The sequence below is a fragment of the Pituophis catenifer genome, unplaced genomic scaffold (assembly GCF_029215685.1).
Source record: "Pituophis catenifer annectens isolate HBS135680 unplaced genomic scaffold, rPitCat1.0.hap2 SCAF_11, whole genome shotgun sequence".
NCBI classification, from domain to species: domain Eukaryota; kingdom Metazoa; phylum Chordata; class Lepidosauria; order Squamata; family Colubridae; genus Pituophis; species Pituophis catenifer.
The window spans coordinates 8,060,821-8,087,161 of NW_027256891.1; the positions used below are offsets into that span (position 1 = coordinate 8,060,821).

Below are 26,341 nucleotides of genomic sequence, written 5' to 3' on the forward strand. Positions count from 1 at the left end.
ACGTGGAAGTGAGCATTTTCCAAAGTTCTCTTTACTAGAATAGGTAAACTGGCACATCTGGGAAAACCCAAATCTGAAAGGCCCGGGTTTTCCCTCAGTAAGTCAAAACCCCCAAACCCATCCCCTCACTCCCCCATTGATCACATGCTCCAGTCAACATCCATCCCATCTCGACCCAGCCCCCTGACCACTCCTTCTCCAGATGCTGGATTGCCCTGACCTTGACCGACAGGAAGAATGCTATTATGTCTACTAACAACCCCTCTCCTTAATCCCCCCTCCTACTTTCCCACATATAAGAAGGTGGCAGCATTGAAGCTTCTGGCCTAATATGGCTTCCAAAGCTGACAGGCGTCCCTCCCCCCCCTGCAGAAAGAACCATATCCTGAAAAATAAAGCAGACAAAACACAAAAGAAGGGGTTAACACCTTGCACAGGATCCCTCTTCCCCCCCCCCCCAGGGGGACCTTTCGGTTTCTCAGGAAATATATCATGAAATTGTTTCACTAGAGTATCTGCATTTACGTCCCAACTTTTCACCCAAGTAGCTTCAGATAAAGGGTAACCTTTCCAGTGTACCAAATATTGTAAGCGACCACTGTAGAGTCTAGAGTCCAGGATCTTCTTCACTTCATAATGAGTCTCCCCTTGCACTACCAAAGAAGGGGGTGGAGCAGCTGGCAAGGGTCTTAAGTTAGATTCTCTGACTGGTTTCAATAAACTACTGTGGAAAACGAGGTGTATTTTCCCTAATATGCAAGGGATGCTAAGTTGGACAGTCACTGGGTTAATCACTTTCACTATAGGGAAGGGATCTATGAATTTGGGTCTAAACTTCTTGCTAGGCAACCTCAATCTTAGGTACTTGGTTGACAAATACACCTTATCGCCTATTCGGAAAGGTGGTTGGAGAGACCGGCATTTGTCGGCCTGGGCCTTATATTTTTCTACTGATTCCGCTAAAGCTTTCTCAGTATTCTCCCAACCCTTTTTCAAAGAGGTCATCCATTCTGTTAGGGACATAGAAGTGGGCGGCTCTCTAAGTAACTCAGGCATTGGCACAAAATCCATGCCTGTAGTTATCTGAAAAGAAGTCAACCCAATACTGCTGTGTACTGCATTATTATAAGCCACCTCTACGAATGGTAATAAGTCTGCCCAGTTTTCTTGTTGATAATTTACATAATACCTAATGTATTGCTCCACCATTAAGTTCAATTTTTCAGCCGATCCCTTAGTCGATGGGTGAAAAGCTGAGCTAAGCCCCTGGGATGACCCAATGAACCATAGAAACTCTCTCCAGGACTTAGCTATAAACTGGATCCGACCCCACGATCTGATATTTTTCTCCTTGGGACTCCATGTAGCCTGTAGATGTGTTTCACAAAAAGCTTTGCCAGTTTCTTGGCCGAGGGTAGTCCGTTGCAGGCAGTGAAGTGTGCTTGCTTGGAGAATAAATCAATGACAGTCCAAATCACCCTGTTCCCCCCACTGTCAGGGAGCTCAACTATGAAGTCCATTGCAATCTCCTCCCAGGGTTTGATGGGTTTGGCCACAGTCTGGAGAAGCTCAGGAAGCTTCCCTGGTCTGGACTTCTTGGTGGCGCAGGTGGCGCAGCTCCTCATATAGTCTTCCACATCAGCTTTCATCTTTGGCCACCAGAGTCAAATGGAGGGTTTGTAAAAATCCAAAGCAGCCCCCTAGTCGAGAATCATGACTCCTCTTTAGCACCAGGAGTCGCATGCTGTGGGGCACATAAAGCTTACTCCCCTTCCATGCCAACCCTTCTCTTAGTGTTAGGTCCGCCTGGTTTTCCTTGAATCAGGAATCAGTTGAGAGTGCCGCTTTTAGTTCTGCTGTCATTTGCACCCTGGTGCAGGCTTGGGCAGCTGGCTGAGTCTCCAAGATCATGGCATGAACTATCTCTTCCCATCAGCTGTCAAACTGGGGCTTACGGGAGAGAGCGTCAGCTAAAAGGTTCCCTCCCCCCCGGATGTATTTCAGGTTAAAGTGTTTCAAATATTGAAACCTGCTTGGGTGAAAGTTTCCTCGGGGTCTTCAGCGCCTCGAGATTCTTGTGGTCAGTCCACACCTCAAAAGGCTCATTAACCCCCTCTAGGAAGTGTCTCCAGGATAGGAGAGTCCATTGCACCACAAAAGCATCTTTCTCCCATACCGCCTATCTGTGCTCAGTGTCCGTTAACTTTCTCTATATGTAAGCACATGGCATTAGATTGTTTTGGGTGTTCCTTTGCAGTAGAACAGCAGCCACCGCCACATCACTTGCGTCTGCCTGAACCACAAATGGCTTATTTGGGTCAGGATGCTGTAGGATCAGCTCCACTGCAAATAGGCATTTCAACTGTTAAAAAGATTTTTGACAGCCCATTGTCCAAGCTAGAGGTTGGCTAGGTTTTGGTGGGAGATGGGCCGGTTTTTAGCAATTCTGTCAAAGGGAGCACAACCTCAGGAAAGGAAGGGATGAATTGTCTGTAAAAGTTTGCAAACCCCAGGAAGCTTTGGAGTTGCTTATGGGTTCGTGGGGGCTGCCAGTCCAGCACTGCCCTCACCTTCCCTGGGTCCATTTCGATTCCCTGATTTGACACCCTGTATCCCAGGTAGTCCAAGAACTCCTTATGGAACTCGCATTTGGACAACTTTGCATAAAGCTTGGCCGTTAAGAGCTTTTTCAGCACTTGTCTGACCAATTTGACATGCTCTTCCATATTTTCATTGAATATAAGCATGTCATCAAGATAAACAAGGACCCCCTTATACAGGTGCTCATGCAAAACTTCATTGATCAGTTGCATGAAGACTGCGGGGGCCCCTTGGAGTCCAAAAGGCATGACCCGGAATTGGAAGCTGCCCAGGGGGCAGTTAAAAGCAGTCTTCCATTCATCTCCCTCCTTTATGCGAACTCAGTAGTAGGCTTCTCTTAGATGTAGCTTGGTGAAAATCTTGCCTTTTGACAGGTGATTCAGCAAGTCCTTCATCAGTGGGAGGGGGTAAGTATTTTGTATGCAAATGCAGTTCATGCCCCTAAAATCGACGCATAATCTCAGTGTACCATCTTTTTTTTCTTTAAACAATACTGGGGCGGCCACCCTGGATTTCGCAGGCTCCATGAACCCTCTGGCTAGGTTGGAGTCAATGTAGTTCCTCAACTCAGTCATTTCAGCAGGTATCATGGAGTACATTCTGGGTTTTGGCAATTTGCTCCCAGTTCTAATTCAATGGTGCAGTCCGTGGGCCGATGAGGGGAAGGATGTTACAGTCCTCCTCAGTGAAAGCTTCGGCTAAGTTTGCATACACCTTAGGAATCTGGTGTTTGTCTGGAGGCCCGTCTGAACAAGCCGCTGCTGGTTCTGGCAGCTGGCCATTATGGGTAGGCTGCTCTTTGGGGGGAGGGGCAGGGGGGTAATGGGCCAACCCCTATTCTGATTTTTCAGTATCCATCTTCCCATTTGATGGTGGGCCCCCATTTGTCCAGCCAAGCTAGGCCCAGTATGATAGATTCTGACATTTTTTGGGTTACTATAAATCATATAAGTTCATGATGTTTCCCAATTTCTAATTTAACCAGTTCAGTAATATGGGTGGTAGGGACTATAAATCATATAAGTTCATGATGTTTCCCAATTTCTAATTTAACCAGTTCAGTAATATGGGTGGTAGGGACCCCCCCCCCAATTAATGTTCCATCCACCTGGTGAAATTTAATTGGGTGCTTTAAGGCTGTTGTTCTGAACCCCAATTGTTCCACAACTGGAAGTCCAATTAGACATCTGGTGCAGCCGGTATCTATTATTGCTGGCAGTTCTGCTTGTTTCCCTGTCTCTGGGAGCACCAGTTTTACTTTAATTGAAAAGTGGGGGATGGGTGCACTCACCATCGGGTCTTCAACTTTGCTAGCCTTGCTGGGAGGGGCTTCTTTAGCAGGAGGATCTTCGCTTTCTTCAGTGGGGAAGGGAACTTCCATGGCTTGTCTGGCATTTTACTTGGAGCCCTCCTGCCTCGTGCAGCTGTGGCAGGATGTTGTTGTGGAACTGGGGCAGGGGCCAGGCACTCAGAAGCTTGATGTCCCAGTTGTCCACACCGATAGCATTTAATCGCCCCCGCCAGTTGAGGGGGGGTGATATTAGTAGCCTTTGAAATGGGCCATCTAGATAATGCTCTCTGAGGCGGCTTCACTGCTGGGGTTTTGCTGTGGGGGTGGGCTTCTCTGTCTAGAGCTATGGACATGGTATACCAGTTGTGGAGACGCTCAGGCACCCCCCGGATCCCACAGGCATTTCTGACTTCTTGGTCAATAGCTTCTTTAAAATAGTGTGGGAGTATGCGGTCAGGCCAATGCCCCAGCTTCCCTGCGACCCATCTAAAGTCCCATACAAAGTCTTTTGTAGGTCGATTATCTTGCTTCATGACCTTTAGTGTGGTTTCACTTTCATTTATTCGGTCTGGGTCTTCAAATCAGGAACAGAGCAGTGTAATAAACCCATTGGCATCATTCAGTTCTGCAGCGCCCTCATTGTGCAGCTGGGCTATCCATTCAGAAGCCTCTCCCTCATTCATCCCATCTGAAATTGCCGACACCAAGTCCCATTCTGATTTGTATTGGTACCTGTACTGATCCACGTGAGCCCAGACCCTGCTTTATTTATTTATTTTTTATGTTATTCAATTTGTATACTGCCCTACTACCGAAGGACTCAGGGTGGTGAACAGCCACAAGATAAAAATACATCATACAAAAGTTAAAAACCAATTAAAAGTACATTAAATAATTTTGGCTCAAAAAACTAATTTAAAAACACCCAATTTGTATAAAACTTAAAAGCAAATTAAAAAGGGAGAGTCAAGCCAGTCCAGCCTGCTGGAATAAAAATGTTTTGAGCGCGCGGCGGAAAGTGCATAAATCTGGGATCCTCCATATCTCCGGGGGAGCTCATTCCAGATGGCAGGTGCCCCCACAGAGAAGGCTCTCCCCCTGGGGGCCGCCAGTCGACACTGTTTGGCCGACGGCACCCTGAGGAGCCCCTCTCTATGGGACCATACTGGTCGGTGAGAGGCTACTGGTGGCAGAAGGTGGTCTCATAAGTATCCTGGTCCTAAGCCATGGAGCGCTCTAAAGGTGGTGACCAAAACCTTGAAGCGCACCCGGAAGACCACCGGGAGCCAGTGCAGCTCGCGCAGGAGGGGAGTCACATGGGAGTGCCCCGTCGCTCCCATAACTACCCGCATGGCTGCATTCTGGACCAGCTGGAGCCTCCGGGTGCTCCTCAAGGGGAGCCCCATGTAGAGAGCATTACAGTAGTCCAGGCGTGAGGTGCAAAGGGCATGAGTGACCATACGTAATGAGTCCCGATCCAGAAAGGGATGCAACTGGCGAATCAGGTGGACCTGATAAAAAGTCCTCCCAGCCACAGCTGTCAAATGCTCTTCTAAAGACAGCCGTGAGTCCTGAGGACACCCAAGTTGTGAGCCCTATCCGTGGGGGCCAACGACTCACCCCCAATAGTCAGTGATGGCACCAACTGACTATATCGGGACGTCGGATATAGTCAGTTGGATATGGACAGCCACTCGGTCTTGGATGGGTTGAGTCAGAGTCTGTTCCTCCCCATCCAGATCCACACGGCCTCCAGGCACTGGAATATCACTTCAAGGGCATCATTGGGGTGATCCGGGGTGGAGATGTACAGCTGAGTATCATCAGCGTACTGGTGGTACTTCACCCTGAAACCATAGATGATCTCGCCCAGCAGCTTCACATAAATGTTGAACAGAAGGAGCGAGAGGACTGATCTTTGTGGCACCTCACATACAAGGGTCCTCGGGGTCGACCTCTGCCCCCCTGTCAACACAGACTGTGACCGGTCAGAGAGAAAGGAGGAGAACCACCGCAACACGGTGCCTCCCACCCACAACCCTTCCAACCGGTGCAGCATGATACCATGGTCGATGGTATCAAAAGCCGCTGAGAGGTCTAACAGGACCAGGACCGAGGAGCAACCCCTGCTGAGGAAATAAGCTAGTTTGGCAGGCGTCCTGTCAAAGGTTGCTCTGAAGCAGGATAGCATTGGCCTCGCGGATGGAGGGGCCCCGGCAGCAGCTGGCTGGGATAGAATATGCTGCAGGGCTGCTCCTGGTTGCTGCATTCCAACTGGCTGCTGAGCTCTTGCTGTGCTGGAGGGGGGGGCACTCCAGCCGGCTGCTGGATTAGTCCCCCCTGTGGTGCCGGGATCGTTGGGCCATAGGGGGGCCATGGGGATCCATGGAAGCTTGGAACAGACGGTGCGGGATACCACTGGCACTGGACCCATCCCTGGCTGGGATAAAAACCCCAGCCTGACGGTATACTCTCAGCAGGAGGTAGTGCAAAGGCAGGCTGGCAAGAGGCCCCAAAAGGGGGGTTTTGCATTCTGTATGCTGCAGGATGGCCATGCTGCGCTGATCCCCTTGTTTCACCCCTGGCTGAGTAGAGGGGGGTCTGCGCCCTACTAATCCCCACTCCATGTCCCGGATCAGGGAAGGTAAATGTAGATTAGGGAAGGTGAATGTAGATTGTGCTAATCTCCATCTCACCTCAAGAGGTTGGGAGGTGGGTGCGTAACTTCCCACTTCCATCTGCTCAAAATGCTCCGGGAGCCCAGGTAAGGACTGGCTTCGCATAGGGTGCAACCGGTCCTAGTCCCAGGAGTCTCCGGATCCCACAGCTGTCCCCATCCTCCACTCTGGCTCACGGGGCGACTTCATTTCCCCTCCTGGAGCTGGGTCAGAATGGCAACTCTTTCAGGAATCTGACGCCTTGGCCAAGCCCCCAGCCTTAGGGCTTCCTCTGCAGCCTCAATGGCTCACAGCATTTCTTCAGAAGGAGAAAGCAAGGGGTTGGTAAATCCTTGAGCATCCGCCCCCCCGGGTCCCTCTCCGATTTCTCCTTTCTCCTCCATCTTCACTGAGTCTTCACACCACCCGAGATTTAGGTAAATGCTGGGGCTCAGCACCCCCGACAGCCCCCTTATGGGGTGCCATTAGGCTTTAAGGGAGATTCGGGTTAGTGTCAGTGGCTCCAGAAAACCCCAACTCCGAGTAAAGACAAGGAAGCTTTTCCAAAGTTCCCTTTACTAGAATAGGTAAACTGGGACATCTGGGAAAACCTGAATCTGAAAGGCCTGGGTTTTCCCTCAGTAAGTCAAAACCCCCAAAACCATCCCCTCACTCCCCAGCCAATCACATGCTCCAATCAATGTCCATCCCATCTCGACCCAGCCCCCTGACCACTCCTTCTCCAGATGCTGGATTGTCCTGACCTTGACCAACAGGAAGAATGCTATTATGTCTATTAACAACCCTTCTCCTTAACCCCCCCCTCCTACTTTCCCACACATGAGAAGGTGGCAGCATTGAAGCTTTCGGCCTAATAGGGCTTCTAAAGCTGACACCCGTATCCATCCCATGATGGAGGATGCGCCGCTTCCAGCCAGTGGGTGGGCGGGTGGCTCTTGGGGGAGACTCTGTGCTGGGGCTGAGACTGCTGCTCTGCTGCAGTGTGCATGTGCAGACCCAGAACATCTGCCCGCCTCCTGGAGCGCTGCCACTGCCGCCACTCTGGAGCTCGCCTTCCACCGCCGCTGCTCAGGAGCTCGCCTTCTGCCGCTGCTGCCACCAATCTGGAGCTCACCGCCTCCGCCACTCTGGAGCTCACTTTCTTACTTCTGCTGTCACCGCTGCTGTTCTGGAGCTCACCTTCGGTATGGATCAATTCATCCAAGCCATGCTTTGCTCCCTGGGAAGGGCTGTGTGCTCAGACCAGGCACTTCCTCTTGGGCCTCCCACCTCACATGAGGCGGCGGGGCGAGGAAGTGTGTATCCAGGAAGGCTGCCTGTGGTTCTTGCAGCCAAAGCCAGGATGTCTGCAAACCCACAAGTATATATGAGGTCTTCTGCTTGAGCAGAAGGTTGAACTATAAGACCTCCAAGGTACCTCCTTCTAGCCTATGATTCTAAAGTCGCCAAGACAAGGGAATTTGCTTAAATTGAGTGTGTGTGTGTGTCTCTGTGAGAGAGAGAGAGAGGGAGGGAGGGGGAGAGGGAGGGAGAGAGAGCGAGAGAGATGTGCCTTCTTGGGGGTGCATTTTGGAGAAGTATCAAGAGAAATGCCAAAAGGGCAATCATTTTGGGATTAAATTCCAAATGAAATTGGGACTTCAGAGTAAGGAGACATGAAGAACTTTCAACTGCAGGTTTCTAAAAATCTTATTAAAATGAATGTCTAGAGGCAGCTCTTTAACTCATTAATCCAGAGGGAGCAAAAGAAATAGGGTCTCAATGAGGATCTTAACTATTTGGCTCAGGAATAACAGAATTTAGAATTTAGAATTTGGAGGTCTTCTAGTCCAACCCCCTGCTCAAGCAGGAAAACTGAGGATGCCAAAATCTGAGTAGAGGGCCTGGGGAAGGAGTCAGAATAACAGAATAACACTTAGAAGGGACCTTAGGGAGGAACCCTATACCAATTCAGCAGGGCTGGGCTTCAGAATTTTTAGCAAGGGGTCCTCTGCTGGGTGGGCATGGCCACGGTGAGCGTGGCCTAGTCAGCCTCCAGCACCACAGCGGTGTGTGTGTGTGTTTTGCCCGCCCTGGACTCCGGAAGCTTTCCTGGAGCCTCCAGGAGGGCGAAAACGGCCTCCCCAGGCTCCGGAGGCCCTCTGGAGGCTGGAAACAGGCCTCTTTCCAGCCTTCCCTAACTTCTAGTAGGCCCATTTTTCGCCCTCCCCGAGCCTCTGTGCGTGCCCTGCACTTACCTGCATCCAAAAGAGGCCACGTGGAGACTCCTGAGAGTGGTGGGGCAGGGTGGGAAGGGCCAGCCAGGAGTGGGATTTGGGGGCTCTCCGAACTGCACAGAATCTTAGCTAGAGGTTCTCCCAAACCCCTGCAAACCTCCAGCAGCCCACACCTGCATTTCAGAGAAATGGCTGTCCAGTTTTTTCTTAAAAACTTCCAGTGATCGAGGACCCAGAATTTCTGGAGACAAGCAGTTCCACTGTCAGGAAGTTTCTCCTTAGTTTTAGGTTGCTTTTCTCTTTGTTCAGTTTCCATTCATTGCTTCTTGTTTTGCCTTCTGCTTCTTTGGAAAATACTTTGCCCTCCCCCTTCTTTGTGGCAGCCCCTTAAAAGCCTGTTGCCTATCACACTCGTGGGCAAAGCATGTGAGCCATTTCCTCTTTTCAGTGGTCCATGAAAGTACATCTATAATATGTAGATGCAGATAATAAAGTCAAAAAAAGGTGAACAACATTTTTACAGGACTATAGATACATTGAGGCTGGCTGTGACAAGGAATGGCTGGGAGGGGAGGGGCCAGGCGAGGCACCCCTTGACGTGAGTGACATTGAGTTGGCCACGCCCACCCAGTCACATGGCCACACTCACCCAGTCCCATGGCCACTTAGCCACACCCACCCAATCACATGGCCACTTAGCCACACCCACAGAACATGTTGTTAAATTATTTGAATCCCACCACTGCTGTTAACTATACGTAGAATTGTTTCAGCAATCAGAGCTTTGATTGCTACCTTTGTGTTGGCAGATTACAGATTATAGTGCTTGATTGGGGAGATGGAAATGAAAAGGTTCTGGCTGGTCGTTGTTCTAAAATTGTCTCTCTCCTTTAACAAGCAGACATAATGTTGGTTTGTTAGATACATTGCAATGTCAAAAATTAATTATATCCATGACAGCAGTTGTGTTATTTGACAAGAGCCTTTCACTGCAGCTGCCTTCAGATCCTTTCTCTTTTAGTGATTTCAGTATAATATAAACATGACACTTTGCAAATGGCTATGTTCCAGGAAATTGTTCTTTCAGAGCAGCAAATTTATCCTCATTATTTTTCCTTTTTCACATTTAATTTAAGATTTTTTTTTTCTAGATCAGGGGTCTCCAAATTTGGCAACTTTAAGACCTGTGGACTTTGAAGTTACAATGGCGTGGAAAAAAGTGACTTATGATTTTTTTTTCACATAACCATTGATCAGCATCCCCATGGTCACATGATCAAAATTCAGATACTTGGCAACTGACTCATATTTATGACGATTGGGGTGTCCCAGGGTTGTACGATCACCTTTTGTGACCTTCTGACAAGAAAGGTCATTGTGGAAGCCAGATTCCTTTAACAACCATGTTACTAACTTAACAACTGCAGTGATTCACTTAACAGCTGTAGCAAGAAATGTCATAAAATGGGGCAAAACTCAATTAACAACTTTCTCACTTAGCAATAGAAATGTTGGGCTCAATTGTGGTCATAAGCCAAGGACTACCTGTAATGCAAAATCATTCCTAAGTGCAGAGAAGATGACTTCTTTTTGAAGGCCAGTACTATATACTGCCACCTAAAGAGACCATGACGACAGGTTCAAAAAAGTCAAGATGTTGACATCCCTGCATTCCAAGCTCTTCCCCTTGTTTATCTGCAACACACACAAAATTGATTGCATGGTGATGGCTGTCATATTGACTTTTTTTTATCATATCCTTGTGGACACCTCTTGGAGATTCTTAGGTAGTTAAACCCAAAGTATAGAGGGGAAAAGGAATGGCCTTGAAGGAAGGAGGAAGAGCTGCCACCAAGGCAACAGATAGGTAAGATGGATTTGGACCCAGGCTAAAAAAATAACTTGAGAAAATGTCTCAGAAAAACATCTTCATAGTCCACAAAAAGATAAAGTTAGGATGGGATGCACCTTCAGATTTGCAAGATTCTGTTTCTATGCTTGTTACCATAAAATAATCCTGATTTATATGGCATTGGTGTCTTAATCTGAACTAACTTGTTGGACTGACATAATGTCTACAATTGTACCATTGTGGTGAGTTATGAAGTACTTCAATACCCCTCCACTATCTCTCCCATTTCTCCTGCCTTATGACACAAGACACAAACAGCCCCTGAAAACCCTCCACTGGTTAGAAGGAACTGTGAACTATTTTTCCAGGGTCTGCAGGCGAAGCAAAAACCCACTATTTCTCCAGGAAGCAATGAGTGTACTACTGGGAAATTATACCCATGGAAAACATTTTTTTTCTCATTAATTCCCTTGAGAATTAATGGAAGTATAGAATAACAGAGGAACTGCAGACCACTGGAGGGAATGTTTCATCATAAAAGACAGGACAGTTAGCACATATTTCTTTCATCTTGGAATAAATGAATGACTCAACCAACCAACCAATCAATCAATTGTAAAAATCTGAGAGATGGGAGATGAACTAACTTTCTCTGAGTATTGAGATATTGGCTTTATTTTTGTGTTGTGTTGTAGGTATGTTTAGATGCCCAGAGTTACTGTTGAGCTGGATGGCCATAAAAATCAAGTAAATAAACAAATAAACAAACATATACATGCATTTTCATTAGGTGTATTCAAACAGGAGATGCTTACTCTTGGTAACCAGATAGACTCACATGGAGAAGATGATAGAGATGGATGGATAGATAGATATAGATAACAAAAAAGATGGTCTTTCAGAAGCCACCTGCATTCCACATTTGACATCTCTCTTTAGAGATGTGTTCTGTCCCCCTTCCCCACACAGGCAAACACACAACCAGGCACGCCTGCCAAGATTTTATTAAGCAATCAGACTAGAAACCCTTGCAGATAAGAGTTTTGGCAGTAAACTGTGAAATGCCTGCCAAGTCAGTTTTCACTCACAGTCAGCAAGAGAGAATTTCTCCTCAGTCCTGTTCAGTAGCAAAAAGTAATCCACAAAGCAAGAGTTAGCCAAGGTCCAATCCAAATATGCACAAGCCAGATTTCAGGTAATGCGATGTGACTCTCAGGTTTTTAACTTTGACCATCACAAAGCCTGAAGAGCAATCACACCCACTTTTATTCCTTGTGGGGTGTGGCTCAGTGACTCAGCTCAATCTCTGGCCCTCCCACGCCTCTTTCGTTGCTGCGCACACTTCTCCCTCCGACGCTGCCTGGGATCAAGCCAGGATTCATCATCCTCGCTCCCTATCTGTTGTTGTTCTGATATGCTTTCCTCCTGGCATATCCCAGGCTGTTCCTCTTGGCCTTCAGATGGAACCTGAGGCATTGCCAGAGTCCTCTTCCTCTGTTAGGACAGGCTCGGGAGTTGGGGTCACAACAAGATGTCCAAACCTCTATAGCTATCCTTCCTGCTGAAAAGAGCTTGCTTATGCTCTTGATAAATATCCCTATATTTTCTGTTCTTCACAGGAGAAAGCTATGTATGTTCATCAGACAACTTCTTTAAGAAAGTGGAATATACCAAGAATGTCAACCCAAACTGGTCAGTCAATGTGAAAACGTCTGCCAACATGAAAGCTCCTCAGTCCCTGGCCAGTAGCAACAGTGCCCAGGCGAAGGAGAACAAGGATTTTGTGCGTCCCAAGTTGGTGACCATCATCCGGAGTGGAGTGAAGCCAAGGAAGGCGGTGCGTGTGCTCCTGAATAAGAAAACAGCCCATTCTTTTGAGCAGGTGCTCACTGACATTACCGAAGCCATAAAGCTGGAAACAGGAGTTGTTAAAAAACTGTATACTCTGGATGGCAAGCAGGTAAGGCCTTTAAACCTTCCGTTCAGCTCTGTTCAGCAGTGGGACAAACAAAGACACAGCAGCCTTTTGGTAAACTGGTTCCTGTTATGGTCAAGCCAAAAGTTTATGTGGAAGAAAAATGTTTCAACCTGGTGGTTCATAGGCTGAAGTTTAGAATCTTAAACTGGAGTCTAGAATCCAGAAATTAGATTTCTTAAATTCACATGACCCTTTCAGGAGATTCTTTTTCTATTTTTGTGTCTCTTTAACAAAATTTGATTTCTTACTCTTACTGGTAGAGGTCTTGTATTGGTCTGCTGATTTGGGTCATCTAAAATTTCTATAATTCAGATTAGCTTCTCTTGAGTCGTGTATGAGATTACATTTAGACTAATGTGATCGGTTATGGTTATGTGAACCTGGACATCATGTTAGTAAATCATGGCTTATGATTTAACATGATCTGTGGGGAAGTACCTTCTGTGACTTATTCTAAAACCATAAAATCACCCTGAACGTCCTCCTGCATTATAAATGCACTGGAAAATAAGTAACATTTGCACATTGATTCAAACTATTCATTTAAATGTAAAGAAGAAGGGAGGGAAATACAACTCCATATATATATAGTTATTTCAATATTGTTAGGTACTGCAAAAGCTTAAATCTATTTTAAGAAAGAAAAACACACTGAAACAATATTATGTATAAATAAAAAGAAAGAGAGGGAGGAAAGGGCAGATTGTAAATATGTAATTATAACCCAAATAATTCAAGAATGTTGAGCCAAATTGCTTGAAACTCCTCTTCCTGTCTCTCTGCTGAAACCCTGCCAGTTCACCTAAGGAATGATGCCTTCAATCTTATCAAACATGGGGCAATTCATTAAATAATTCAAAAGTCAAGCTATTCCTTATTCAAAGCCATGTACTCCCAAATTTGAAACTGTAATCCTTTCCATTTATTCCTTTCTCCTGCCCTTTGCAATCAATAGATTTTTTACCCTTGTTTTTTCTGATGTCTCTTTTTGGATACAAAAAGCCATGATGACTTCCAACGAAGCTCAAAATTAACCTACTAAATGGCCACCATCTGCTCCCCGACTTGTCATGCCAGTGGCAGCAGGAACTAAATTGTCACTATTGTTTGCATCATGGAGAGAAGGGCAGCCTATGTTCAGAGAATAACAGGTGCAAAATGGCTGGGGTTCTAATCACTAGGAATATTCCTTAAAAGACAGCTCTGCGCAAGCAGTTTGTTCTTGTTTTTAGAGGGTGGTCTCTCAGCAGTTAAAGACAGTGAGCTTGTCACTGGAAACCTGGAAGCCTGGATTCGAGACTCAAGCACTGCACAATGGGGTGAGCTCCTGTTCCTTGCTCCAGCTCCAGCTCACCTAGCAGTTCAAAAGCAGGCCTATGTGAGTAGATTAATAAGTACCACTTTGGTGGGAATGTAACAGTGTTCTGTGTGCCTCGGCGTATAGTCATGCTGGCCACATAATCACAGAAATATCTTCAGACTGATACTCTTGGCTAAGAAACTGAAATGAGCACCACCAGCTAGAGGTGGAAACAATTGGCAGGGAATATCTTTATCTTTTTTATTCTTTTAGATGGAAGCCATGAATGTCAGGGGTTCCCAACTTTGGGTCCACAGACCAGCACTGGTCTGCGGCATGTCAGAAACCAGTCTGCGCAAACAAATGAAGCCCATCCATGGGATGCAGGCAGCACACAAAACCATGCCCCCTCTGGTCCGTGGAAAAACCTCTCTCCACGGAACCGGTTGTGGGCTGCTGTACTATGTGTTCCATGTCTGTTAATGCTTTTGAGCACCCAATATTTGCGAAATATCTTTAGGGAAAATATGATGAATAGCAATAGCAAATTACAATTATACTATTATTAAGCACCTTAATTTAAACCCAAGAAAGCTGATTGATTCAGAATAGGTAGGCTTTTTGCAATAAGAAGGGGATTAAATTATAGAATCTCAGAAACAATGGAAGTCATTCTTCAGTGAGTATTCAAAGTGACTTCCTTCCTAGTGCCTTTGATCTTCTCTCTAACTGAGTTTTGGTGGGGGAAATTACTTATTTGAAGCCACAGAAATTTCATTTTTGTTCTGCACTGTTATGGACACATCCATCTACATTCCCAGAGTCAGAGAATTCTGTCATATTTATTCTAATGCAGAGCTAAGGAATCGGCGAATTTTGTTGGAGTGCAGTTCCCATTATCTGTTACCATTTATCTGCTGATTGATGAGAGTGTTGTGGCCCCACCCTCTGAGCCTATCCCATCGGAGGAAGAAAGCTCCGAGTATGAGGAAGAGGAGTCAGCCAGGCCTCCCTCTCCAGGCCCCTCCCCTCTGGCACTGTCTCAGGTGCCGGCCGAGGGAGAGGAGATTAGCAGGGAGACAGGTGGCTTGGATGAGAGCGAGGGAGAGACATCATTCCTGGACGCACGCCTCCGAAGGCGTGATAAATGATTGCAGCAGCTCAGGAGGCGTGCTAGGGATTAGAACTGAGTCACTGGACCACACCCCAGAGACTATATAATAGAGGGTGGTGGCCAGTGATCCTTGTGACGAACAAAAGTAAACCTTGGATAGTCACTAAAGCCTCATCCGAAACTGCTGAGAGGAATAATAATTCTGTTGGACTCTTGTACGCTGAGTATATTATCTTTCTGTTTTCTGTGGAAATAAAAACACTTGGCAGACGGTGTGTATATCGCTGCCAAGTTGTAGATAAAGACCTGGGTGTGTTCCAAGTGCTTCCTTAACCCTCGGCTGGCTGTGTTTGTGTGTGTGTGTGGATGGGGACAGATCAGAGAGTTCATTAAATGTTATTTGGAAAATGATATGGTCCCTTCCTTTGGAATTGGAATTCTTTATTTTCAACAATGAACTAGCATGAGCCATATAATTATGTAATTGTTTGCTTTTAAGATTTATAACCTAGCCTTTGATTGACCAAAATTCAAGATCCATGCATTCACATCAATATATTCACACTGCCCAAGATTCTTTGTCTTTGAACAAATGGATAGACCAAAACATGCTTCTCTTTGAGAGTGACAGAGGGTTTATTCACATTTGGAGTTGGGGAAGGAAGGAAGGAAGGAAGGAAGGAAGGAAGGAAGGAAGGAAGGAAGGAAGGAAGGAAGGAAGGAAGGAAGGAAGGAAGGAAGGGGAAGGGAGGAGTGGGAAGGGAAGGGACATCTATGTAGAACAGCTGAAGACTGCTGAAGAAACCTCAATGAAAGGCAAACAGAAACATTTTTGGGGTAAGTCATTTCCTGGTTTACTTAAGGGATTACCTTTAAATATCTTTGGATCAATGAACAATGGGAAGGTTTTAATGCATTGTGGGATAAGTGCTTAAAACAGAGATGATGGGGAAATAAAATGCCAAATAAAAATGAAGACTGCTCAGGGAGAGCATTAAATACTGATTGCGAGTGTGAGGAAAGCTGGGGGAGGGCAGGGGGGAGATACCGCAGAAGGTTTGAAATCCTGAGTTAAAACATGACCGAGCTTCCATATGAATTAACTCTGTGTCAGAATTGTGTTTATTGCACTATTTTATGTCAGTCAATATAAAAAGATTCCACACCAGGGGCAGGGGGAGAAAGAGAATAGATGGCTGGTGCATTTCACATGTACTTTTGAGAAACAACCTGTTATTTGAAATGTCAAACATACGCACAGAAGAGTTTGCACATCAGAGCACTTATTTATAGCACATGGCAGCTCCTAAAATATACTGGCAAGGATCAGAAATTAATGAATCACAAGGGCTCCTTTAAATATCTGTGCACAGATCACAAAGAGTTGTGTGTGAGTGTTACTGTTTTAAGCCAAGAATGTTGAAAAGGGCCAACGTAACAAAGGGACTTCAGTTGATGTTGTATTTTGACCATAGAGATTATGTGACAGGCATTTTTTAATTACATCAAATATTTATCAGGAAAATAAAGGTAGACATTTTATTAATATCACAAAGGTTGGGCATTTCATGCCCCCCCCCCAATAAGCATTGAAGTGACACTCCAGCCCTGTTAAGGCTGTTGTTTCCATGTTGAGTTCAGAACAGAAGGAATCATAAGCAACCTGTTTTCTTCTCCATGTTGAGGCAGAGATTTGACTAAAAGGCCAGTCTCCATGGATACAAATGATTGCAATGTGAGCCAACATGAATGCTTCCGTGTGAACTGGAATCCTGATACATATGTTTTTTAGATCAATTTTTATACTTGTCCTTTCTTCTCTTTGTCTTTGTCATAGAAAGTCTCTGTCTTTCTATGAGGAGGAAGAATTAGTTTCCAGGCTACAGAAAAATTCAAAAAACTATTACGTAAACAGCCATCTGAAAGCTCTCCAGTAAAAAGAACTAGAAAAACAGTTAGAAAGAAAATCAAGAAGTCCCCACCTCAAGTAGTAGAAGATGTATTGGTTCTCAATTTAAAATAGTTTAGTTGCTGTAATTCTCGTAGTTGTGTGTAGGGGTCTGCAGTTTGCATATGTGCAAGGATTTTCCTATCTTGGATGGCAAACCTCAGATAAGGAAGGTTATTTGCACATAGGCATTAAGACCCTAACTCTGTAAATAAGAGGAACAGCAGGAGAGGAAATGGGATATATGTGTATTAGACTTTAATTAAAGTCTAACATTATAAGTGCTTAAGCAAAGCAGTAATGGTTAACCAAAGACTCTAGTTACCTGGAAGATTCTGTAGCCAATGAGATGCTGCCAAGTACACTGTAACTTGAAAGTAACAAACTATATAATGTCACTATGTAAGACAATAAAATCACCACATACATCCTCAACCTTTGTGTGTGTGTGGTCACTCTACAGTTGTGTTGGATTGAATTTTGCAATTTTATCCCAATATTGGATGGTCCTCTGATCATCTAATAAGAGTATTTATCATAGACAGAAAAATAATAGTAGTGCAACTTTAATAGCATTGCATCACTCTCGTGTCAGAAGCACCAAGGCATTTCTAGGTTGAAAGGATTAGCCAGTGACATCACTGTTGCCTGGGGGACACCCTGTTGGGAACTCCTTTCATGTCCCTGGCAGGAGCTGGAGCGAAGGATGGGGGTTCACCTTGCCTCACATCAGCACATGGGTCTCAAACATGGACTTGCTAGCCTCCAACCCAGCATCCTAACCAAGTGAGTCACTGTGCTCTACACGAACTTCAACAATAAGTCAATATTTACTTACCTAAACAGATAAACAGAAAGACCACAGGCAAACAAAAAAACAGCAGAAGCAGGAACAATCTCTGACTTTCTGCTGGCTTCCCCAATGACTTTGCTTCTGAGAAGCTACCCAGAGAACATTGGAAATCAAAATCATGTGATCACAGAGATGCTACAAGATGCCAAAGTTTTATTTGCAAATAAAACTGATCTGAAAATATTGAAATTTTAATTCCACAGCAGTAATAGGTCTTTGTTTATGCATTTTTAAGTTAGCAGTTTTTAGGTACCTTAATTCAAAAATTGTTGCAATGTAATGCACCATTTGGGCTAACATGAGGGTACAAACAGACAAACAAAATGGCAATTTTAGTAGTATATAGATATTATGTCAATGAACTCTCCCTCACCCCTGCCAAAATTCTATTTTCTTTAAGCAGAAATGTAAAATAAATTCTGCACGTGGATAAGGCAATCCAGGAAATGGGACACTAATCCTTGCTTCAGTTTGAATCAACTCAAGAAATAAGCAAAACTACATCTCCAGAATCTCATAATAGCAAAATTCCAAACCGCTCTTATTTTAGAAGTTGCCTCTTCTTTGACTCAAATGTTATATCTCCCTGAAGCACAACCGTAGGCTTTCGCTCAGCCAGCTTCTCTGTGCTGCAGATTTTGCTTCTCAGTCCCGAAAAAGCCAAGGGAAGATAATTTTCACATTTACTAATTCAAAAGCTAAGACTAAAAAAAGCAAAGAGCGTAATTTAATCACTAGGCTGTCACAGATCATGCAGTAACAAAAATCTCCTTGCTCCAATTCGAAACCAATGGAAAAGGAAAAAAAAATCTTATATTTTACTCTGCCCTTGTCATTAGCTCTTATTCTGTGAATTTGTTTGGTTTTATATATTTTTAAAAATCTGAATGGTTCCTAGGAATAGGAAGTGCAAAGCAGTTAAGCCATGTTTCCTTTTTGGGATTTGCTAAGGTGGCTGGAGCTGATAAGCCAGGAATAGAGTAAACCTGAAATGATAGAAAATATTTGTAGCTCGAATGGTAGATGTTGGCAGTGGTTTGTTCTCCAAGCCTATTGTTTAGCTTCCTAACGTTTCGTCGCCAGGATAAGTAACATCATCAGCAAGACTTCGGTTAAGAGTCTTGTTTCAACTGACCATGTGACCACAGAAGATCAATAAAAGTGGAGGAGAACTGAAACAAGATGCTTCAACTGAAGTCTCACTGATGATGTTACCTAGCTGGTGATGAAACATTCAGAAGCTACACAGCAAGCTCAGAGAACAAACCAACGCCAATATAGACCAAAGCTTTCTCCCCATGGGGAAACAAACTTCTCTATAGAGCTATAATATTTTAAGGGAAAGACTTAATTTTACTGCAGTTTCAGATATACTACTATTGAGCACAAATAAACTGGCTTAGCTTTCAAACACAAGAGAAATTGTGGAATCTCCAAATTCAGAACAGCTTTTTACAATTGTTTTATCTGAAAATGAATCCAGGTCTTCTGATCTCCATGCCACGGAGACCATCTTTTATTATTGTTGGAGCACAACCATCTCATGAGGAACATCAGAACTGACATATTAATACATATTAGTCGAGGTAATCCTCGACTTACAACCATTCATTTAGTGACCGTTCAAAGTTACAACAACACTGAACAAAGTAACTTATGACTGTTTTTCACACTTATGACCGTTGCAGCATCCCAATGGTCATGTGATCGAAATGCGGATGCTTGGCAACTGGCTCCTATTTATGACGGTTGCAGTGTCCCAGGGCCATGTGATCCTCTTTTCAACTTTCTGACCAGCAAAGCCAATGGGAAAGCCAGATTCACTTAACAACCATGTTACTAATTTAACAACTGCAGTGGTTAACATAATGACTGTGGCAAGAAGGGTTGTAAAATGGGGGGAAACTCAGTTTCCCATTTAGTAATAGAAATTTTGGGTTCAATTATAATTGTAAGTCAAGGACTACTTGTAATGTCAATGTTCCAGGTCAAACTTAATATTGGGGCATTGTGGAAAGTTTAAATGACTTTCAGTCTTAAGGAAGAACAAGGATGTTATTGTTATGTGATGATTCTACCAAGATGATAGTTATGATATCTGTCAGGATCAGGATGATAGGTTATATCTGTGGAGGGGCCAGGATCTATCCCTGCCCTTGTAGAACTCAGCAGTCATGAACTAAAAGTAAGGAAGCATTTCATCCTTTTCCTTGTGACAAGGAGCTGTGATGGCACAGTGGTTAGAATGCAGTAATGCAGGCTAATTCTCCCCACTTGCCAGGAGTTAGAGCCCGACCGGCTCAAGGTTGACTGAGCCTTTCATGCTTTCTAGGTCATTAAACTGAGGACCCAGATTGTTGGGGTCAATATGCTAACTCTGTAAACTGCTTAGAGAGGGCTGTAAAGCACTGTGAAGCGGTATATAAATCTAAGTTCTATTGCTATTGACACAGCTATCATATACTTTGACCACTGTGGTAATCTGCAGATTATAATATCAAAGGCTTAAATTAAAATATTATCAATGGGTTTTGACTGTGGATTAGAAACCACTCACCTACCATCGCTTAATGCTTGCTGAAACCTTGTGAGATGTCTTTCACTATTTAGTTATTCCTCTCAATGGCACTGTCAAATTTCAATTATTGTAGGCAGCTACAATGATGTGCTTCCAGCTTTAACAGGTGGACCAGACAGGAAAAATTCTACTTTATTGTAAAGCTATATAAACAGAATCTTGCAAGCCTAAAAGTACAAATCTCCTATCTTTACAGCCTAATAACCTAGGGAGGGTCCTCCCTGAGTGTCCTGCTCCTCCCACTATGCAGCTGTGGACTATGCTGTCTCTTATCCTCCCTTTTATTTATTTATTTATTTAGTACAGGAGTCTCCAAACTTGGCAACTTTAAGACTTGTGAAATTACACCCTCAGAATTCCCCAGCTAGCATTCGCAGAATTCTGCCAGTCTAAGGAATTCTGAGAGTTGGAGTCCACAGGTCTTAAAGTTACCAAGTTTGGAGACCCCTGATTTAGTATGGCATCTATAGAAATCATGCAATCACTGATATGCAACTCTAATAAAACACATTATATGTACAAACACAAATATAAGTTTAAATAAAACATCAGCATATATATGTACTGTATGTAAAGTGTGTGGGCAATACAGTGTATGATAAAACATTATGGGACTTCCGGTTTGCCTGCCGCCGCCGAAAGACAGTCCCGTTTTTGGACCGCCAGCCCCGCTGCCTGTAGAGCCGCTTCGATTCAAAGAAGCGGCTTGAAAATTCCCAATTCTGAAGGATTTGAGGAAGAGAGTGGGCGAGGAGCAGGTTGAGCCCCTGTGAGCCCCCAGAAAGTCGTTACTGGGGAGGAAACAGGCGTGGCTCCCTTTCAACTCGCTGAGACTCCGGATGGCGTGGGACGACTCTGCCCAGTGCAGAGCAAGTCGGCTGCAGCAACCTTTCAAGTTAAACAAAATTAACTCCAATAATTAGTGGGAGATAATAACTTGAACCTCCAAACTTCGAAACTGCAAGTATTATTATTTTGTGATTCAAAGTACAAGCATGAGTGAGTGAAAGCGGCTTGGAAAATGGCGTCCGGCTTCAGCGTTAACAAGCTGAAAGTGAGAGTGGATTTCTAATGTTACTTCAACTAGCTACAAAGTTGCGCTGTCTGTAACAAGGAGGAAAAAGAAAAGAGGAAAAATTCTTTTAAAATAAGCCTGAGCTTGCTTCAATTTAAATCTTAACCCCAATTTGATTAAACCTGGGGGATTTTTTTAGAGGACTTTGTGGTGGTGGAAAAGGAAAAAGGATCTCCTTTTTCAGAAAAGCTAGTCTACGTGGCAGAATGGCTTCCAAGCCTAAACAGGAAGGAAAGGCAGCAGGGGGGGGATCCCCCACACGTAAACTTGAGCAGCAGCAGCCTCCCAGCCAGCAGAGCCAGAAAAAAGATTTTGATTTTGAAAGTTTAAAAGACTTCATTACTCAGGCTCTGGATGATAAATTTCAAAAGTCACAACAGGAAATTAAGCAGGAGATTAATGAAATTAAAAAGGTGGTTCAAGAGAAATATGATAAGGTTGACTTCTGGGTTTGTCTGCCACCGGCGAAGACGGTCGCTTCTGAAGGACCGCCAGCCCCGCCGCCTGTAGAGCCGCTCCGAGTGAGGGGAGCGGCTTGAAAACTCCAAAATCCTGAGGATTTGAGGAGAAGAGGGAAGCAAGAGGCAGGTTGAGCCCCCGTGAACCCCCAGAAGTCTGCTACTGGGGAGGAAACGGGCGCGGCTCCCTTTCAACTTGCGGAGACTCCGGATGGCGTGGGACGACTCTGCCTGTCAGAGCAAGCCGGCTGCAGCAAACACTTAAATTGATTGGAAAATAATCTTGCTATAACACAACCTCAAACCCTAAACCAAGAAACTGCAAGTATTTCTTTGTTTTTGAACTTCTGATTTGGGAAAAGTTAGAGCGAGCGGAAACGGCTTGAAAAAATGGCGCCGCTCCAGTGTTAACGAGCTGAAAGGGAGAGTGATCTCGCAAAGCTATTTCAACAAGCTACATTGTAGCACTGCTTGTAGCAAGCGAACAGAGAAGAGTGGAAGAAAAATTCCTTTTTAAAATAAACCTGAGCTTGCTCCAGCTTACTTAATTTCTAAATTGATCAAATCTGGGGGACTTTTTTAAAGGACTTTGTGGAGGTGCAAAGGGGGGGAAAAAAAAGACTTCCTTTTTTCAGAAAAGTTAATTTACTTGGCAGAATGGCTTCAAAGAAACAGGAAGGAAAGGCTGCAGGGGAGGGATCTGCCACCCACAAACCGGAACAGCAGCCCCCTCCCAGTCAGCAGAGTGAGGGAAAGGATTTTGATGTTCAAAGTTTGAAAGACTTTATTACCCAGGCTCTGGATGATAAATTTCAAAAATCACAACAGGAAATGAAGAAAGAAATTAATGAATTTAAAGAGGCAATGAAAGAGAATTATGACAAGGTGTCTGACAAATTGTCAAATGTGGTTTCTGATTTGGCAGAAACCATTACCAAAGTGGATTCCAAACTGGAAGAATTTAAATCAGAAGTTAATGTCAAAATGAAGGATACTGATTCTAAAATTGTTGATGTGGATAATAAAGTGCAGAGAGTTGAAAATGAAATTACAATGATACAGTTTCGATCCATGGAATTTGCTATAAGGCTTCGAGGAATAAAAGAGAATGATAGGCAAGATTTGAGACAGATTTGTTCTGATGCCCTGGCTGTATTGTTAAAAATTGATCCAGCAGATGTGGTCTATAAAATAGACAAAATTTACAGAGTAAATTCATGGGTGGCTAGACAAAGAAAATTGCCCAGAGATGTGGTGATATATTTTACTGACAGAAGAATAAGAAATGATATTTTGCAAAGATCCTTTCTTTCCTCTGTGCAAGTGGAGGGAGCTCAAATTGGAATCTACAAGGAATTACCACCTAAGATGTTAAAAGATCGAAAAGAATATAGGTTTCTAGTGAATGAATTGCAAAAGCAAGAAATACCATTCCGGTGGGATGCCCCAACTGGTATAATTTTGAAATATAATGGAGAGAGCCATCGATTGAATACTTTTCAGAAGGCGGAATATTTTTATTATAATATTCTTAAAGAAAGATCATCATCCCCACGTACATCTACAATGTTGGAGACAAAAAGTGATAAGGAAAAGCAACCTCAGCATGAGAGGGAACAACAGTCCAAGCAGATGGAATTAGTGGAAATGCAGGGAGCTGTTGGAGGAGGAGGTTTTATGGAGGAATCCCTGTTAGAATCTTCACCAATTTTGTCAACAAGAGATGCTGCTTTGGATCTAGCTCGGATCCCTGAAGTTAAGGACCAGCGCATAACTCGTGCAATTTCTAAGCAAATAAAAGAAAAACAACAACAAGAAAGTCAACATAAAAGGGGAGCTAAAAGCACCACACAAAGTGAAGCTATGGGGGGAGCAAGGCCGAAGACCTCAGAAGAAGCGAGGCAAGGCAGCTCATCGCTTCAGAAAGGTCAAGATGACAATTAGGCTTTTATCTTGGAATGTTAACGGATTAAATTCACCACAAAAAAGGAAGAAGTTATTTACATATCTGAGACAATTTAATAATGATATAATTTGTCTACAAGAAACTCATATTCGAACTCAAGATCATAAATACTTGATAAACTCTAAATTAGGAACACATTTTATAGCTTCAACTTCGGAAAAAAAGAATGGTGTGGTTATTTATGTAAATAAAAGATTGTCTGCTAAAATTATAGAAGCAGATGAAGGTGGTAGGTTTATCGCAATTGAATTGCATACGGCAAACGGTCAAATTCTTTTGATTGGAATTTATGCTCCGAACCAACAACAGGACCATTTTTATAAGACTTTACATAATAAAATATTGCAATGGGATTACAGATCTATTTTAATAATGGGAGACTGGAATGGAGTAATTGATTCTAAACTAGATAAAAAGAGTTTGGCGAAAGTAAGGATCAGACTACCACAGACTTTTTTTGATATGAAAGAAGATCTGGAATTAAAAGATATTTGGAGAATTTATAACCCAAAAGAACTGGACTATACTTTTTTCTCTGATAGACATAGATCTTTTTCCAGGATTGATTTTATCTTGTTATCAGATGATCTACTTGTTAAAACAAAAAGAACAAAGATATTTCCAAGAACTTTAACTGATCATAGTTCTGTATGGATAGAAATTGAGATGGGAAAGACTGAGAGAAGGTCATGGAGATTAAATGAAAATTTGTTTAGATATGAAAAAAATATAACAGAACTTAAAAAACAGATGAAAGAATTTTTTGAGATGAACTTGAATAAGGGCACCCCAATTGAAATTGTATGGGATGCGAGTAAAGCGTACATGAGAGGGGTACTCATTTATATGAACTCTAAACACAAACAGAATCGACAAAAGAAAAGATTCGAATTGGAAGTAGAAATAAAGAATAAGGAACAGCTACTCATTAAAAACCCAACAGATGAAAGAATATCTGGTGCTATAAAACTTTTGAAAGATCAATTTCAAATGCTCTTGGCGGAGCAAGCTGCAACAAATTTACAATATGCGAAACATAATACGTTTTGTAATGCTAATAAACCGGGAAGATGGTTGGCCTACACTTTAAGGAAGAAGCAGAGTTTACGGACTATTGAGAGTATTGATATTGGAGGGAAAGAAATTTCTCAACAAAAACTGATTAAAGAAGTTTTCGTAGACTACTATACTAAATTATATGCTAAAGATGACATACAGAATGGACTTATTGAAAAATACCTAGAAGAGAAAAGAGTCTCAAAAATTACTAGCCAACAAAAAGAAAGAATGAACTATCCTATAACAGTTGAGGAAATAATCGCAGCAATTAAGCAATTGAAAACAGCTAAAGCTCCTGGAACAGATGGACTGACTGCAGTGTATTATAAAACTTTACAAGCAGAAATGGTGGAACAACTTAGAGATTTATTTTGCAATATACAACAAGGGGGTAAAATACCCCCATCATGGAAATCAGCATATATTACTTTGATACCAAAAGAACAAGTAGGTCCTAAAAAACCGGAAAATTATAGACCAATATCTCTTTTAAATAATGACTATAAAATTTATGCAAAAGTATTAGCCAACAGACTGATGCCAGTAATTCAAGAGGTGATTCATGATGACCAAGCGGGATTTATAGAGGGCAGATACATGAAGGACAATGTAAGGCAAGTTATAGATTTATTGGAATATCTTGAGAAGAATAAACAGATCTCTGCAGTGCTGGTTTTCTTGAATGCGGAGAAGGCCTTTGATAGAGTGGACTGGAATTTTCTACTAAAGACTTTAAGAAAAATGGGATTTGGAGACCAATTTATACAGGCGGTCTCAGCAATTTACCAAGAACAAAAGGCACAGATTATTATTAATGGAAGTTTGACATCAGAGTTTAATATTGAAAAAGGGACCAGACAAGGCTGTCCGTTATCCCCATTGTTATTCATTTTAACACTAGAAGTCTTGCTGAACACAATACGGGATTCGAATAACTTGAAAGGTATAGTGATAAGGCAAGAGGATTATAGAATAAGGGCATTTGCAGATGATCTGGTTGTTACCCTAACACATCCGATGGAATCAATAATCCAGATGAAAGACATTATACAAGATTATGGTATAGTATCAGGTTTTAGATTGAATCAGAAAAAAACTAAGATGATAGTTAAAAATATGACACAAGATCGACGACATGAATTTCAAAACAAGGCAGGTTTTGAGATTGTACCAAAGGTTAAATATCTAGGAGTTCAGGTTGCAGAATCAAACATTAAATTGTTTCAAAATAACTATGAAGTACTGTGGCGAGTTGTACAGAAAGATATGGAGATGTGGAAAAAACTGCAGCTGTCTTTACTTGGGAGAATAGCAGCAGTTAAGATGAACATTTTGCCAAGATTTCTTTTTTTGTTTCAAATGATTCCGGTGCTT

At 43.3% G+C, this 26,341-nt stretch overlaps 1 protein-coding gene across 2 annotated transcripts in view; it reads left to right on the plus strand.

Moving 5' to 3' along the window:
• The window catches only part of DCX (doublecortin), a 142,433-nt gene that overhangs the window by 27,402 nt on the left and 88,690 nt on the right, over window positions 1-26,341 (plus strand). For both annotated transcript variants that reach the window (XM_070951882.1, XM_070951881.1), the window contains one exon: window positions 12,258-12,598. In XM_070951882.1, the coding sequence (XP_070807983.1) occupies window positions 12,258-12,598 (341 nt within the window). The remainder of the gene's footprint in view (window positions 1-12,257; window positions 12,599-26,341) is intronic.